This window comes from Euwallacea fornicatus, chromosome 2 (assembly GCF_040115645.1).
Source record: "Euwallacea fornicatus isolate EFF26 chromosome 2, ASM4011564v1, whole genome shotgun sequence".
In the NCBI taxonomy this organism is placed as follows: domain Eukaryota; kingdom Metazoa; phylum Arthropoda; class Insecta; order Coleoptera; family Curculionidae; genus Euwallacea; species Euwallacea fornicatus.
In genome coordinates this window covers 2,704,327-2,722,895 of record NC_089542.1, presented here as the reverse complement: position 1 = coordinate 2,722,895, position 18,569 = coordinate 2,704,327, and the positions used below count along the sequence as shown (strand labels likewise).

General features: G+C 35.1%; 1 protein-coding gene across 3 annotated transcripts in view; it reads left to right on the top strand.

Moving 5' to 3' along the window:
- The window catches only part of LOC136349093 (oxytocin receptor-like), a 53,115-nt gene extending 35,693 nt beyond the window's left edge, over window positions 1-17,422 (top strand). The window contains exons 3-9 of one of the 3 annotated variants that reach the window (XM_066300417.1): window positions 1,523-1,679; window positions 6,579-6,749; window positions 7,429-7,523; window positions 13,547-13,824; window positions 15,177-15,323; window positions 16,268-16,387; window positions 16,615-17,422. In XM_066300417.1, coding sequence (XP_066156514.1) covers window positions 1,523-1,679; window positions 6,579-6,749; window positions 7,429-7,523; window positions 13,547-13,824; window positions 15,177-15,323; window positions 16,268-16,387; window positions 16,615-16,733 — 1,087 coding nt within the window. In that variant the 3' untranslated portion in view covers window positions 16,734-17,422. Of the gene's footprint in view, window positions 1-1,510; window positions 1,680-6,578; window positions 6,750-7,428; window positions 7,524-13,546; window positions 13,825-15,176; window positions 15,324-16,267; window positions 16,388-16,614 lie in introns of all 3 variants that reach the window. The other 2 variants (XM_066300435.1, XM_066300426.1) reach the window with 2 other exon arrangements.
- The last annotated feature ends 1,147 nt before the right edge of the window (window positions 17,423-18,569 follow it).

The window sequence follows — 18,569 nt, the reverse complement described above, 5'->3', positions numbered from 1 at the left end:
GTTTTAAACAAACCGCGATAAATAATTTTTCTGCATATTCTACTAAATTATAGCGCAATCTGAGCCGAGTTGGAAGTTGATACGATATTTCCTTTTTATGTTATGAGTTTTCAAAATGAATGCCCTCCATAACAGAGACATAAAGTTCAAGCAAACCACGCGAAATGGCCAGCTTGAGCGCCCCTGCTTTAAATGGAAAACGTTCGCGATTTTTTGTTCAACGTATTGAATACACAACGGCCGTAATGTCAAAAGGGTCCTATGTGATTAGAATTTGCCTTTTAGAGTTATGAACTTTCACATCAATGCTGCCTACAACTTCGACGAGAAGTTTTTCCTGCGACCTTAAATAGATTTTGTTTGAAAAAATTGCCTAAAGTATCCTTAATTTATCGCTCCAATTTGACAAAATTAATTTCAGTACGACGGGTACCAATTTTTGGCTTTAAATTACGGATATTCCATATCAGTGATTGTCTTAAATCAGCTATTTTGAGGTAACCACCTAAAATATTCAGCTCGTTCGCCGCTGTTTCGAAAACTCATAGTCTTCATCCAATAAATGGCGGAAATTTACCATTTCTGCTTTAAATTCATAAAGCTGGCGACAATAAAATATTAAATAGCTTTTATGTGTGTTTAACATAGTAATTTGAACCATCCTGAGTATGCATATTATGGAAAGAGGAGACGTTATAGGGTTTGACATAATCAGCATACACAATACTGCTAAAGGAAACGCGTAATACGCAATAATTTAAATTTAACCTCCAGGATAGCGTCAAAGCTCGCCTGCACTTTAGCGGTGAAGTTTCCAACCTCTCTATATTTAGTTTAATTCAGCTCCAATTTTGGTCTTTAATTAGACCAGAAAACCGCTTTATCTTGAGCTGCCGATTTCCGATAGACCTGACGAGCAAAGATAAGAACGCCACTGAACCGTGCAAATTGAGTAATTAATGAACTTATGGCAAAGGACATTTTCCTTCCTTCTCTATTTAAAATTTAAATGAAAAAGCAATGAAACGAACGAATAATAAAACTTTAATAAAATTGAAAAGCAACTTCAGGAAAATCTTCGCATACGTCCTCGTAGTACTCTCGAGTAATAACGAAAATACGTTACTTTTGTAAAGCTTTAAAGTTTCATATCTAACAAGCACCTAAAAATAACTTTCCCCGATGAGAAAAATAATACACTTAATGAAACTCTATGACCAAAAAATATTGCATGTTATGGGGTGCAAAGCCGCTTCCGGTCGTTATCTTGTTAAAAAGCCTGAGGAAAACTTGGAACTAAAAACTTTGCACTTTTTCCATCATAGTCCATTAAACTCGAACCCACTCACCATACTGCCATTGAATTGAAAATAAGGCCACATTTGTAGTTGAATAATAGGACATACTTTGCGAAAATAAATGATGTTGATGAACAAAAAACGAGATTTATGTTTCGTACGTAATTACAGGTTTCCGCTAGCAAATTTGGGTTGCTCAACTAATGGAAAAGTCTCTATTTCAGATACTGCGGGAGGAAAAAACTCTCCAGGATGTACTTTTTTATCCTCCACCTGTCTGTAGCTGACCTTATAGTTGCCTTCTTCAGCGTACTACCCCAACTGGCCTGGGAGGTGACCTATAGGTTCCAAGGAGGGTTCCTGCTGTGCAAATTAGTTAAGGTATGTTGAAAGGACGTTTAAATCCAATAAAAGTTATTAAACGACCCGTAAATCGCTGTCCGGGAGTGATTCATCGACGTACAAAAGTTTGCGAAAGTTCCGTCTGAATAACAAGTTCGCCAGTCAAACATTTATGGGAAAAGTTCCAAATTGACTTACCGGAGGGCCTAAAGAGTATTTGCAAAAACAGATATCAAAGTTGTAGGATTTCCCTAGGATAAAAATATTTCATCATTGCCGAATTGAGAGATCTCCTTGCTATAGTCAATAAGTCTCTGCATCATCTTTATGCAAATCGAAATTACGCTGGTGATCTATTATTCCATATTTATGCCTGTCGAATTTGGTTACACGATCATTGAAATGCCACATAAACTGCTGCCCAACAATTTAATCTAAACATTATTCAGCAAAAGCTCTGAGAAGTGTACTTTGCATATAAATTTTACTGTGAATGTTTTATATAACTACTCTTTGAATTTTTGGAGTATACGCCAAAATAAAGTTATTTGCACAAAGTCCTATTTTTTGAGAGGACTCTAAACTTATTTAAAAGTGATCAAAATGCAGGAGCACCTGGTTTTAACATGCCTTACGTATTTTAATCAAATGAATGTTATTACTCAGTTGAGCTTTAATGTAATTTACCTAAACTACACTGCAGATCCCCGTTAAGTACATTTTGTTGGCGTTTTTCGTTCTGTAGCATGTAGACAAAAAAATATTTTAAACATTGCAGCAATTCTCCTTAATTCTTTGAAATGACGTCCAGCGCATTCGCCAAAACTTAGGTTAGTCATTTATCATTTTAAGGTAGTTTTCCAAATATTCGAATTTTTTAGTTTTTTATCATTTCTAATACAGCATGCCTGTTCGCATTAAATAACACTTAATATGTGCTATAAAATAGTATTTCATTTTCCAATCTAAAAAAAGAAAGAATTCGTGAATTTCTTAGTTGATTTTGAAAAGCAAAAAAGATTACAAAGAATTGTAAATTAATCAACAATAATAATTAAGTTATTAACATGTTCATAGTAAGAACCACCGTTCTGAATACATCTACGTGCTATTCCTCGCTGCTACTGTGGTGGTGCCGAGCTGCATTTATCGTTTAAGTCATTAGGCGTTAAAAATAAATTAGATTATTGAATTTGACTCGTTGCTTTACTACAGACTAGGAAAAGCATGTGTATGTTTGGGTAAGTAAGAAAGCCATTTTAGCTTTTATGGCTTAAAAAATTTAAACAATTAATTCATGCATAATAAAAAGGTTTAATACATTTTTATGCTGAAAGAGTTTGTTGTTCTTTTGCTCTTCAATTACTCTGGAAAAACACAGTCAATTAAAAAAATATTAAAAATTTAATTATCAGGAAAACTGTACCTCTTAGTACGTAGGTATTTTTGATTACATCAAATCACAATGACCTTCTCTAATACCCTATTCAGTATCCAGCACTACCTACCAAACACCCTGTATATTTGTCATAGAAAGCTCCGTAGGGCTCAGAGCTGTGATTGGTATTTCACAAAGTACAATCAATTCGGAATTCAACTGACAAACTAAATCATTTGCTCGAGAGCCATCTTGAATGGAAACGTATTGGGAAATGTAGAAGAAGCTAAGAATTCATTCCATCAAAGATCTTAGCTGTTAGATTTGTTGGGAAGAAGGTATATGGAGCCACGGTTTATGTACGGGAAAACTCGTTTTAATAAAATCCAGCAGTTATTCTTCGAAAAGGGTGTGATTGAATCTGCATGTGTTCAACTCGTATACTCGAATTGCAGAAGTTATCGCTTTTTGTGTCTAATAAAAGGAGCCATTTTTCTGTATGTAATAAAAGATGTGTAATAAAGGGGAGACGGGGGGGGAGGAATAATAAAAGGCGTCAAAGGGAAACGTAAAGTTTTTTCTTGACAAAATTAGAAAATATTTTACATCAAATGTTGTTATGGTTTATTCTGCTTGGTCCATGCAATCTCTACCCAATTTTTAGGGTAATACATATATTTTTGAGAAACCCGAAATGATACCAAGTCGAAGAAATGGACAAATTTTGCATTTTTGCGTTATATCCGAATGAATACGCCAATAACCGTCGGTGCATTTGCTCCATCTCGATTTTTACAATTTGTAGCTCCAGTAAGTTTTCTAGTAGTATCGTAGGAGTAAACAAATAACAGAAGAATTATTCACTTCAAATTTCATTGGCGCAAAACGTCTATTATCCATGCAAATAATGTACTAAAATCAAATTGTAATATCACTTATTTTCCTACGACTTCATTAAAATTATTCATACCACGTTATGGGGGGAAAACAAACAACAGAAGAATTATTCGTTTAAATTTTATTGGTGCGAAACGTCTATTGTCCATGCAAATTATGTCCTGAAAGCAAATTGCAATTTCACTTAGAGATAATGTAAAAGGGCTGCAGGAAACACAGATTGAGGAAAAGTTCCGGCAACCGATATTGACTTTGAAGGGGAGTTGCACTTAATGGACGAGATAGTAAATACGCAAAAAGAGCGTCACATGAGGAATAAATTCTGAGCACTACTATCAAGGGAACACACGTTCTGCATCAATAAATCAAACATGGGGGAAAATTGCTTCAAATCACCTACACACTAACAACTTCCGGCACAAAACAAGCAAAATATGACCGCCCCATTTTTTTTTCGGTTTAACCCCAGTTTGGAAAAAGTAAAATTTGATAAAATCTCAGTGGATGGTAAATAGTGTCCCAGTCAAAGGATATGGATTCAACAGCGCCAAGAATTACCATCACACAAAGCAACGGTAAAGCGTAAAAATCTCATTTTTGGCGAGCCCATATAAGACCTTATTATCCGCAAAATATCTCCCTTTGAAATAAAAGAACACATTCCCTTAAAGAGAAAATGCGACTCTCCTTTCTTAAATGACAAGTGGCTAAACATAACTTAGTTAAGTAAGAGTATTTTGTTTTTCTGGAGTGTTCTGCATGATTATGTTATTTGTTTTCTGTGTGGATTTTATACCTTGTGAACTGGGTTAAAGTCTTTGAAGTTGCATTCTAGCTAATTTCTTTAAAATAAATCCTGTCCCTATCCGCGCAAAAATCTACAAGTCTTAGACAAAAAATACGCTTATCTCCGGCCTTTAACCAAACGCCTGAAAGGGAGGAATTAAAAGAGAACAGATTGAATTTCTTCAGGCGTTTCGTTAAATTAAATACTAAAAATAAAGCTCTAAACACGCCGCGGGTGCCGAGAAAAAAATTGCAGGAGTTCGGCCCTAAAGAACGACCTCGAATTTTTCTATGGTAGTTGGAATATATATTTTCGGGGGAACGTAAATTTGAATTGAATGGATTCGGAGGGACCCATGATTTTAAACCATTACGTGCCTTATGTTAATAATTTTAAAATCATTAAAAAGTTAACACAGGAAAGAGGAGCGACGTGGAGGGAAATACCTCTATGATACAGTGAATGTTGAATAATTTCTGACAGAGTGCTTTCCCGAACGTACCTGAACATTTAAAAAACAAATATTATATAGTAAAATGCTATGGTATTACTCAGCTAGGCAAAATGTGTCCTTACTAACAACTCACTTTCCACATTTCGCGAAAATAGCTGAAAGATGTTCATTTAGATGATAATTTTAGAAATTAGAAATATTAGAATCATAGCCTAGTCGACTACTATAAAAGTGGTAATGCCCAAATCTGCAACGATGAACCGGTGTCAGATTTCCGTCGCGATTGTCCGCATACGAATCCGGTTCAGGCTTTTTTTTTATTTTTGTACATACGGCTCTGGTCTGACAAAAAAAAACACACATAACTCTCCAGGTCTCATGGACGGTTTTACGCGTGATTACCACCCTCGTCTGCGACTGGTACGCCCCATTTCACGCTGGCACGTTGGGAGTTACTATTTTCGCTTACTCTGATGACAACTATTACACCAGAATTACACACTATCGCATCGCGCTAGTCGATACATTTCACACGACTTTGGTGAGAGCAAATTTCGATGTTTCTTCTTAAAATTAAACAAAAATACCCACAAAATAAATATCTCAAAAACTAAGCGATAGATTTTGAATCGCAATTGATTGTGGCTTTGAAACACCTTTAGTTTGAGGTGTCACCTGACTTACGTTTCGATTTTTTTTAATCTGCCGTTTTGCGCTACCGGTGACGTAAGCAACAATGGAAAAAATCAACAAACGTCAAAGGTAATGTTTTGTCCTATTTAATACAGCTTTTGAATTAAACAAATAATAATAATTTGTTAAAAAAATTACGAGGGACAGTTTAGAACCTAGCGGTATACGAACAACAGCTCTCTATTTTCCATTGGGCCTCAAACATCTGTCGCGGGTGTAATCTTCTTTCGGTTCTCTAAACGTACATTAATATTAAAATTTACTTTACTAAGAGATATCTGTGGTACCGCTGTCGAAACTACTTAAAAACTCGGTTTTTGAGATATCCCTCTAATAACCATTTTATGGGAAATTTCTCTCTTTTAAAGCTTCATGTTTATGATAGGAGTAACTCCGTGAAAGAGCTCCGCGGTAATTGGAACAAAATAACAGCTCTCCAAAATCTCTGTCTCTATCTTCCGCTCCCTTTATCATGCTAATGCTGTAGTAATACCTTTACTATGCAAAATTTATCTCAAATCAACTTCTTCGAATTATAAATCAACTCGAAATACGTCCCCCTGGAAAGTTATCTCCCTCTTCCTCTCTCTCTGCACGCTCCGAGAAACAGAATGGGAGACGAAAATATTGTACAAATAAAAGACAGAAAAACGAAGACCGAGAGAGTAGTTTTCGACCTACAATTACGTGTTACATTGAACATTTCTCTCATTTATGGACTTTTTTCAGTATGGACAAACATTGGGACCGTACCTAAGCTCGTACGTCCTTATGGCTACAGCGATAGATAGACATCAGGCCATTTGTTACCCATTAACATACTGCTCTTGGACATCTAGGAGATCGAAAGCCATGATGTACGTAGCTTGGGCAGCAAGTTTATTGTGCTGCATGCCTCAGGTGAGATATAATATGAGAAATTTTTCATACAGAATATTTTAAAGGTATGATAAATTTGGAAATAAAACTGGCATCCAAAGTTCTATATTATCTCCGCTTTGGTTTACATTTACAAATAACAAACGTAAAAGTATCTTTTTCTGCAAATTTGCTTGAAATTTCCTCAATTGCAAGAGTTATGTAAGTCTTATTGTATCTGCTTTGACGACGAACATTAAAATTAAATTATAATTATGATCATGAAATAAATATAAATATAATCTAATAATAATTAAGTAAATTTACTTCTCGGGTGTGTGCGCAGATCCCGTTTTAATCAAATTTTTAACCCTTGGATCCAGTGATTAGTCTTTAAGTGAATGCTGGTAGCTTGAATTCTAAAATTTTTCTGAAGTTAGCTGCTTAACTAAGTTCTTATTAAAATTTATTGAGGTGTTTTCGTCATTTGACTGTTATTTATTGTACAATTAGGACTCTTCAGATTAAAATTAAACGCACAGATTTTTTGATTCACTTGGCTGGAGAGCTTTTAAGCTTTGAATTCGGTCTGATATTGAGAAAAAATATTAAGTCTTTGATAGGTAGAAGCTACACTTATCTATAAAGTGTATTTATATGCCCATTGGCCTTCGCAGTTTTTGCACTGAACATTTCTCATTAAAAATAAATATATTTTTAGGTGGTTATATTTTCTTACCAAGAAGTTGCCCCTGGTGTTAATGACTGTTGGGCGACATTCAGCAAGAAATGGGGCGAGCAGGCGTATGTAATTTGGTAAGTTAAACTAGTAGGTTTGAATTATGTTGCGTATAAATAAATATGCTAATTTAAAAAAAAAACGTCAAACCGCAATTTGTCCTGAAAGTTGCCTCCCCTTAACAACCCCATTTTCTCTAACGCCTCCGTTTTTCTGTCCGTCTCTCCCACTCTAATTAAAATGTTCTTGTTGTTTTTGGTCTGTTTCGCCCCTTCTGTTTCTCTAACACTGAATGATTAGTCAGCGTTTACTTTGAAAAAAAAGCAACTCGAATCAGTGTCTATGTTAAATTTGAAAATGCGTCTCTATGGAACTGACCCTCCTCTTTCTGTCTTTCAGCAATATCCTTCGAAAACTACTCTCCCTAAAGACGTATTTATCCATTTAACCTTTTTTATTTGTTCCGTTTCTCCTGGAAACAAAACGAAGAGGAAGAACAGAGCTATCAAAATTTTGAAAGGGAAACATTTAAAGTAAATGGAAGCCATGAAAATAAGAGGTAATGTTATTGGAGGACATGAATTTGAATTTGAAACAGGAGGGTGCATAAAAAGATGAAACAAGGTTTGAAAGTAAAGGAAAGAGGAGATGGAAAAAAGCACTAAAGGATTAAATTTAAAACAACAATATGTTAAAGCGATAAAGGAGAATGGTTAGAACTTTAAGAAAATTGAAAGGAAGAGTTGAAGTTCGGACTCGCCAACTTCAACACATATTGATGAAACACACAGGGTAATAATTACTAAGAAGGAAAAGTTTTTGAAAACGTAAATTCGTAACTTTTTAACTTTAATTACACATTAATCGTTATGTATTTACAGTAGTGGTCAAAATTATAGCAACTTTTCCAAAATAATTATAAAGAATAATAAAACTTCAATAAATTACAACAGAATTGTTCAATAATTAATATTTTATATAATACCTTCCCTACTGAATAACTTCTGCACATCTTCGTGGCATTGAATTTATTAAATTGTTGATGTAATTATTATCAATACTCTTCCAGGCTTCTTGAAGTGCCTGAAATAAATCTTGTAAATTGGAATATGTATTATTCCGAATTTTATTATCCACATATTCCCACAAATTTTCTATGGGATTGAGATCGGGAGATTGCGATGGCCAAGCAACAACTTCTATCCTTTCCTCTCTAAACCATTCTGAAACAAGTTTCGATTTATGTTTGAGGTCATTATCTTGTTGGAAAATGCTTCTTAGAGGCATGGTTTCTTCAATATAAGGTTGTAAATGATTCCTGAGGATATCTCGGTACGTGAACCGATCCATGTGACTTTCTATTTTGTGAAGCGGACCTATACGAAAACCAGAGAAACAACCCCAAACCATAATCGAATCTCCTCCATGTTTTACGGTTGGTAAAACAAACCTCTTTTGCAACCTGGCGCCTTTGGGTCGTCTAACGTATGATGGACCATCACTTTTAAATAAGTTAAATTTGGCTCATCGCTAAAAACTACCAATTTCCACTCTTCAGATGTCCAGTGTTGGTAATTCTGCGCAAACTGAAGTCGGACTTTCACGTTCTTCTTAGACAGCAATGGTTTTTTCGCTGGTCGCCTACCCAATAATCAATTTTCCACTAATCTTCTTCTTATGGTCTTGGGACTGATATGAGCTAGGCTCGTTTCCTCTAAATGTGATTTTTTATGAGTGGATGATAGGAATGAATTTTTTTGACATATTCGAATTATCCATTTATCAGTTTTTTTTGTAGTTTTCCTTGTGCGTCCTGAATTTTTCACAGCTGCTTCACTTCCCGTTTGTCTAAATTTGTAAATGATTCGAGACACAATTGACTTAGGCACACTCAAACTCTTTTCAATTTCGCTTTGCCGTTCGCCACTTTTACACCGCTCAATGATAATTTTCCTGATCTTTAATGAAATTGTTTTACCTCGACCCATAATGAAAATCGTCGATTTAATTTAGAATATAAAACGTATTTAAACACACAAATCTGTAAATCAAGTGAAATTTTAAAATTCCAACATTTGCTATATTTTTGTCCGGTATTGAAAAAATATGTTTTCATAGTTTCTTATAGGAATTGATATTTCATTTGGATGCATTTTAAACATCAACGGTTGTGGAAGATAAATAATATAAAAACGTATATTGGGTTTAGCCGAATAGATACATTTTATTTAAAATTTTTTAAAGTTGCTATAATTATGACCACTGCTGTATTTTCAGTTTTAAACACACACCTCTGCTTCTAACACCAACTCCTCACAAATTTCCTTGTTGGTACATTTCACATTAATAATACAGTTTCATTGAGCACCTCACACATACGAGATATATGAAATAGACCAGAAAAATAAATATCGATGTGCCTGGCCTGAACCCTTCGGGGATTTCCCGCCATCAGTCGCCGAATATGTTGCTTTATTACGTCAACAGCAACAACAATCAAGGGAGTTATTACGAGAGATAGATGCTTGACAACTTTTTCTGTAACTTCTCGTAACTTTCAGGAATCAAAAGGCACGATGTAATAACTTCACGATGGCAATAGAGCAATACCCCAGACAATTATCAATTTCATATCGCATTAACATCGACGCTCGCATATCGAATTATCGAGGAAAGTTATACAAAATATCGAAGCATTAATAACGAGATACATAAATAATACAGACTCTCATGTGGAATTTAATTTTGCAAAAGCAGGTAATAAGGGTGCGCTTTTGATAGGAGGTATGTTTTCAGAAACAATACCTTTGCGCTTTAAAGAGCGGCATACCTTTCATTTTATCCTAGGCGTAATGTTTATGAGAGAACAGGAGAATGGAAGAGCTTTTAACAATAACAATTTCAATGCTATATCTCTGGTTGAATGCGAAGTGTCTTGAATAGTGTCAGAGGCAGGGGGTGTATAAACTTGAAGCTACAGCGAATGTGCTTGTACTTCCCTTTATATGTTACTATTGCGTTATAGTACTGCGAATTCTAGTTTAACTCATAAAATTCGCTTTGAGATAAAGTGTAAGTGTAAGTAAAGAGTAAGTGTTTTGAAAGGGAGATGTGTATTACGAATTAAAAAAAAAACACGAATTACACTTTCATGCTTCATGAACTTCATCATAGGTCAAGGTGATTGAAGTTGCAGCCGGACAGGAGAATGTCGTGTAGGTGATTTAGTGTAGAAAACGATTTAACAAAGAATAGATGTGAATGCAGTGGAAATGGGGGAATGCAAGACTCCATGGTGAGCACGTCTTGCCTTCGTACATTAATATATTTCAGGGTCCCTGATCTTATAATAACTGGAGTGATGTAGGGAGAAGCGGGATATGAAATTTGTGCGTTATGGACAAAAAGAGAGAGGCAGGCACTTCTGGTCAGAGTCTCCAAAAGAATGCTAGAATAGAGGAGAAGTTGAAAAGATTATGTTGTATTACAACCGCGCGACTATATCGGAAAATTGTAAATATTTTTCGACTCCTTTCAAAACTTTCCAAGAATCTCCACTCCCATGTTTTCCTATGTTTCCTAATCTGTGATGAAATTTTATATTCTACTGGAATCCAGTTTTGTCTGGATTCCCCAGCACACCGCTAATCTCGAACCGTTTTCGATTTATTCATTACAACTTTTATCCCTTGGGCCCATTTCAGCCAAAAGTCGTTTCCTATCCATTTGCGCCACTAACCGGTTACTTGCGAATATATAAATTAAAGCTACTTTTCCAGACCATATAAGGACAAAAAAGCACAGGAATCAAAAGCGTTGCTTTATACAGGGTCGTTCAAAATTCAAGACAAAAAAGTTAGACAAGTATTATTGAGGTAAAAATAAGATATATTTTCCTGTAAACGTGGACCCGTAAATGCTTAGTTCGCGATATACAGAGTGTTAAAATATTGCTATTATCAAAATTAATAGTAACCTATCATGTCGTAGTTTGAAAATTCTACGCGTTTTCTGTTGAATTTGTTGCCAATTTGGTTTAGCTGAAAGTTGGTACGTTTCGGCCCGTTTTTAAAATTTAAAATTTGTTTCTATCACATTATTGTTAAGTTTCAATAAATTTATGTATATATTATTTTTATAGTAATGTTTTCTGCCTGCATCGCTTCTAAGACTCTTATATTTTAATAAATTTTACAGAAAACGTGTAGGATTGTTAAACTACGCAGTCATTCCGTACTATAAATTTTGATAATGACAATACTTGAACACTTTGTATGTCGAAAAACTAACCATTTACCGACCCACGTTTAGAGAAAAAAATTATTATCACCTCAAAACTATGCTCTCAAATTCTTTATACTAAATTTGGATCACCCTGTATAGTAGATAACATCGTAAGAAATAAAAATTATCTTCTGTTTTTCTTTACATAAGACATGACTATATAGTGTTGTTATTTGGGGGCAATTATGTCCAATTAATTAGTTCATTTGTATTCAACTAATGAATCTCTACAGCCTAAATTACTCTTACAAAAGAGTGCGTTTCAGCATTTCGATTTTCTTGCCCTCCCATGAGGCATTGGCAAAAAGGTTTTCTACTACGACCGAAAATACGTCTTTAATCTTGGTTTGGCTTTCTTTCCTCTATGTATGTGTGCGCGCTTTTAGGAGATTAAAGTGAGTTTACATGAAACTCTAACTTCGCTTTCTCTGTAAACTTCCCCAATATTACCGAAAAACACCAAAAAAATTCGTAACTGGTCCTCTGTTTAAAACCAGTAATATATGCTTACTTAAACAATCAATAATTGTCTTGACGAGCTTATTCCTTCCTTCCTTCCTTGAACTATTAAATTTATGTGCCCCAGTTTCGTCGTATTATTAATCCGGTAGCGAGGTCCAATGCACAACAAACAATAAACTGAGTTTCACCTCAATTTTATAGCTTTAAAGCCTTTTTTATATTTTCCAGAATAATCTCAAATGTGTAGAGAATCTCGACGGCATTTTCTGCGAAGTTCTGGGGCTTTATATGAATGTGACATTACTTAAGTGGCAGTAATTAAATCAAGCCGCTCTGCCCCCCAACGCCTCTCCCATCGCACAATTTCTTTTTTAATTGCTGATTAAGTAAAAATTGGCCAAGATTCTTTCAAAACTTTCATTAGTAAGTATCAGAAAAATCATTTAAACTCTCCCTCTACGCTCCAGTTTGTTTAAAGATTAAACGAAATTACCTTAAACTTTCCTAGCAACTTCCATAAAACCCTCATTAGATTCACGTGCCTGCTTAATTAATATTCTGTTGAAATTGGGGCTATTTATACAACTGGGATTAAATGGGTCTATTCAAGGACGTAATTTGGCAATCACATGGGCCCGTTATATTGGGAGTGAATTTTGAATAGGAACTGACTGACAACTTGAACAACATAAAAAAAATCGTTTGTTTTTCATTTTGGCACGTCCTTTTCACTTTCGCGGGAAATTTTAGTTGCGAGCAAAATTGTTTGTATCTAAAATGAAAATTAGAAAAAAAAAACATTTTTCCCGCCAAGGTGAAAATAAGATGAAAAGAAATTTCCAAAAAATTGTTTATATGTTTTTCAAGTTGTAGATGCAAACAAAACTGCTTTTTTGCTTTTTTGCTTGCATCTGAAACGCAAAAAAAGCAGTTTTGTTTGCATCCAAAATTTCCCTTGAATTAATCCCGTTTAAGTTTCCCCTCTGGTAACCATTAATTGAGTTGTCGTTCGTCCGCACATATAGAACTAAACGAAAACGATACATTTGCTTAATGGTCATTTAAGTACTTGTTCCTTCCTACATGTTTTCTCCAAAACATTGGAGCAATTAGATCCAAACACCCCAGACAATTTGCAAACAATACTAAACAATTTACACCATGGCGGAAATTTCTCATTACTGTCATTGGGACAATGGGTTATTATATTTCTGAACATACAATAATTAAGCATGTGTCCCTGGTAGCATAACTCGGAATACGCAACTACTATGAATCATTTATGACAAACTGAAATTGTATTTCTGGAGAAGCCTGCATTGTTACGAATTAAATATTAATCCAACATTTTCAGGTACAGTGTATCAATCTTCATCATTCCTCTGCTGGTGCTGGTCTACACCTACAGCTGCATTTGCAGAGAAATATGGAGGTGTTCGGACTCAAGTCTGCGCCCTAGAAGTGTCAACAAATCTCTCACGAAAAGAGAAAGAGTACCACTAATATCCCGAGCCAAGATCAACACAGTTAAGCAAACTGTAGCGGTGATTGTAATGTACATGGTCTGCTCAACACCTTTCATCGTAGCTCAAGTTTGGGCCACTATGGACCCAAAGAGTTCTTTCATTGAAGGTCAGTGATAGAAATCAAGCTGAATATTCATAGGGCAGTCAAAGATTTTTATTACGCAATACTAGCCCTCTTCCGTTCATCGGGGAATATTAATACACCTATCCCATGATTTACACGGGAGGTATGTAGGTTCCACATAATACTGTTTAAATAATGATAAAAAAACAAAATATGCATAGCGCGATCATTTATTTATGTAAAACAAGAGTAAGACACCTTGGAAAACTTCAAATTATACTTCGTCCATTAAACAACAAATATACTCAAGTAATATAAGTACGTACTTAATTCATCTTACATTAGGAAAGAAAATCGAATAGATCCTTAAGATATTAATTATAAGTTTAGTGACCCTCAGCCTTTCCAGGAATTCTCAGTCTTTTCTTCCTACTTGGTTTCCTCCTTCACTTTCATCACTTCAGGTTTCTTGGTGCGGTTCTGGTTCAATGATTGACGAATTAGGGAAGATCTCAGATCGACCAGGCTTTGTGGTGACATTGGTAATTGGCAATAACGATTGCGCAAAAACAGCCTTATTTGTAACGGTATTGGTATCAATGGAGACCCGCTTTTGAGTTTGGTTTTCTATTCACATCACTAACACTTTTCCCACATTTTCCATCGTAACAACTCTTACATATGAAATTGTGCTCATGCCACTTCTAGTTCCAACTCCTACACTTTTTCTAATGGAATCTTCACTTTTCCTTAAGGTTCTTATTGAGGCTTCATTCGTGCAGTAGAATTTAGCAACATACATTGCTCTTTCTCCATTAGATGGACCATTTAATATTTTAATTTTTGTTTCTAAAGAAATAAATTTTCTTTCAATTAAATTTTTTTCTTAGTTTTTTGGCACTTCCATTTAAAAATTTATGCCAGTGTAAACATGCCAGAAAAATCATAAATGTTGAAACTTACCGCTCCAACACGTAAGCGCCTAATAACATGTATAAGGTTTGCTGCTAAAATGATTCAGCAGCACTTTATACGAACAGGATAATTTTACTGTTGCGAAATGAAAACAAAAATAATAATAAAATTTCAAAAACACTGCGGGGATCCCCCAAAGTTTATATACTTTCTAATGCGGAGAATTCCCTGTTCTTGCCGTCAGTATCGAATTGAGATCGAAAAATATATAAAAATATATGTATATGCGTACATGCAACTCGATATATAAATTTTTGCCATTTTTTCCAAATCCGTTAATTTATAACCGTGTAGAAGTGAAATTGTGTATAACAAGTGTCGTGTAAAACAAAGGATAAGTGTATTCATTTGTTCCCCTCCAGCAAAATTCTACGAGAATATAAATTTTAAATTTCTGATTGAATTTACTGCCTTTTTAGGTTCAACGTTCACGATTTTAACTCTCTTATACAGCCTCAATAGCTGTGTAAATCCTTGGATTTATCTAGTCTTTAACAGAGAGCTTCCACGATTATTGCTCCGGCATTTTGCTGTTTCAAATAAAAGTTACAGAGGAACATCCGAGGGTAAGTCCAATTCGTCTAAAACACTTTTTTAGCGGATTTTAATATTTTGGCTTTGAATTATTTATAAGGCGAAAAAGATTATGGGTTCCGTGCCTGCAAAATCTATGCAGGCCTGCAAGTATTGCCTAAACATATGGCAAAAACATAATAAGGGGATGATAGCCTTTAGGTCGAAAAAAACATGAACGTATCTGCTGCAAAATAGTGACGCCCAGGAATATTTGGACATTTTGTATTATGTTTATAAGAAATATTTTTCTTGGTGTGGCTCAAAGAATATACGCATACGTTAAAGACGCTCGCCGTATATCCAACAATTTTTTAAAGCCGGTTTTGGAATTTTTTGATTATTTACATGAAAGGAAAAGAGATCATTGTTGAATAGCAGGCCCACCTAAAATTTTATAAGCTGAAAGCATCTCTAATGTAACGCACGCAAAAAAGTCTCGTATATATTTCAAAGTACCACAAAGCTTCTATATATTGAAGATTAGATTTCCGATCGGATACTTTTATATAAAGGAGAATTGCAAATGTTTCGTCCATATCGACAAAATTGGGTGCATATAACTTTCCTCCTTTCATAGTGCAGTAACTGTTCTCCAAGAACGATTCCTTTTTGATGGTTGGGTTTTTATGGGTTATTCCGACTAAGTGGCCGCATTCTGCGACTTAATGGCTCGCGAATGTGAACTTTTATCTTTATTTAAGTCGGGAAAATGAAATTGTATCCATATGGTTTTGCTTTTGATTGCGAGTCAGAAATGTGATAATATTAACACGATAATTGAGATTTCAGTGGAATGAGTGACTAGAAATTTTCTGATCTTAACCATCAAGTGGGTGTGAAAACGTTCCAGACGTTTGTCATGATCGAAATAAAATTGCTTAAACCCAAACGTAAATTTTTAGTTGATTTATACTTTTAAAGCGAAAACTTTCAGTTCAAGAATTCCTAGCCTATGTAACCTCGGTATTCGTGAGCATCCATGAGCGTGGGAGATCTAACTATTTCATCCAGAGAGGATCTACTGCTGAAATGTTCCATCACCAGGAGCTCCATTGTAAGCTGCATTTGCACGTCGACGATCGGCTACTTAGGTGTGGAGGTTACGTCTTCTCACCAAACCAAATTACACTAGCATGACTTCCAAAATTCTTCATTTTCAGTTTCTAAAGAGGAGCTTCAGCACGATCCTCTTTAGGCAAATATTAACATACGTGTGTCCAGAATTTTCGTCTCTTTAAACTTACCTACTCTATTGACTCTCACATCCGCAATAACTTTCAGGTCAGACAGGCAGCAACTCTTCGGGGGAGCAAGTGACCTCCCTAAAACTCACGAGGGCGAGTCCGGGGCGAGATCGCCACATCATATACAGTCGCAAATGGATGGTGACCGCCACCTGAGATGAGGGTTGCGGTTGCGGTTTGCCAAAATGGGGCAACCGCGGCCACGTAATGGATGATATTTCCGGGTCCTCCTTAATTGAACTCAGTGAGTTCGCCACGGAGTTCACCGATGTCGAAATGCATTCCGAGTCTGTGATGTAAATCTGGGATTTAGAGCCTAAAAATCGTTGCTCAGGTAACTTTATCCAGGAAGATAGCTCCTGGATAACGATGCCAGTACTATGATCTATTGGTTCTAAAACAATCCTACACGGCTGTAGGTTTTAGTTTAGGAGGCCAATTTTGCAGGCAACTTATCTGTAAAATCGGTCCAAGTTTGCTGTCCTAATGTTTGGTTTAGTTAAGGGGTTTGAGCAATTTGTGGTTTGAAGTTTTCTATGTCGTGCAGATTATTGTTATTTTTATATGTTTACTTTAATTTGTGACTTGTGACTAAATCGGATATTCTCTAAGTCTCTTATTGAACTGGGGAAAGCTTGGAGAAGAAATTGTCCTAGATTCTGCCTGTTCAGCGATAGGGACGTTTGGCTTCGCACAAGCTTCAAGACCCACGGTTATACTATCATTGCACAGATTTAGTAAATTACCATTGATTAAATGTGTTTAGTTGCAAGTCACAGAGGCAAAGTCATGTGTACGTGAAACAAGAGATATTTAAAAATAAAAATTAATTGATTCTCATTCGAGATTAAGTGTTTCATTTCACTTCATCGCACCTAAAATAAAAAAATAATGTGAACTGCAGATTTGTGAGTGGAAAATTACCATTTTCCAGTGAATAGTCTCGAAATTGTGCTTTGAAGATGCTTCGCACGTGGGAGCGTGAATTTCAGGCAACTCGAGCATAGGCCATAATTCTCCTTTCAGTCTCTCATTTATTTAATTTATAGCGAAAGACCAACCAGAAATATCGCAATAAAAATTAAGTAATGTCATAACTGGTAAATCTTTCTTATAGCTTAGCCTTAAAATACCAGAGCTCCAGAGAGAGGCGATTCAAGGCAATTTCAATATGATTAATAATTGCCTTTGCAATTATTCAAATGTTAAATTCACTTCCATCTTGGACAGTATATTTGAAAGTAACAGTTTCTCAGAAATGTCTAGTTTTCCCATCAATGTAGATTAATAAATATAAATAAATATAAATAAATAAATAAATATAGTGATAATCCCTAAATATTTCCAGATAAAAGTATAAAGGACTACATTACATTTGACAAGGGACCATTCTGGTTTTCTATAGTTTTATTGTATGACAATTTTTACTCCCCAGTGGTACCACCTAAACTTGTGCAAATTTGATTTTAGAACATATTAAAATTTTGTCGGACAAATTTTTTCAAATCTCAATATAAAAACCAGCGGCGTGGTATGTTTTTCATATGCATTATCAAGGATTTATTTCTTCAAGGGACAATTTTCATGCTCCAATTTGGAATTTATTCAATTGCTTCATGGTATAACTCCGACTTCTTCAAACTCCCTTTCAAACTTTTGATATAAACACTTTTTCACGAATTTAATTCAATGAAAAGCCGTGTCGAACCCGGTTTTTTAGAATAGTCATGAATTCTCAAAACATAGACCTCCAGAGAACACTTTTTTCGTTTTCTTAACCCCTCTTTTTATTGCCTTGATTGATTAAGCTCAACTCTCAGATTACTTAAGATAATAAATTTTATTCAAATATACAAGGTAAGTCATAATTAGGCTTGAAATTTTTAAGTATCGGTTTGTCTAGTTAAAACATTGAGAAAGTGTCTAAATGCTGCGGAAAATTGTTTGCATCTTGATTTTGTTTGCGCTCAGTTTTTTTTTAGAAAAATATTA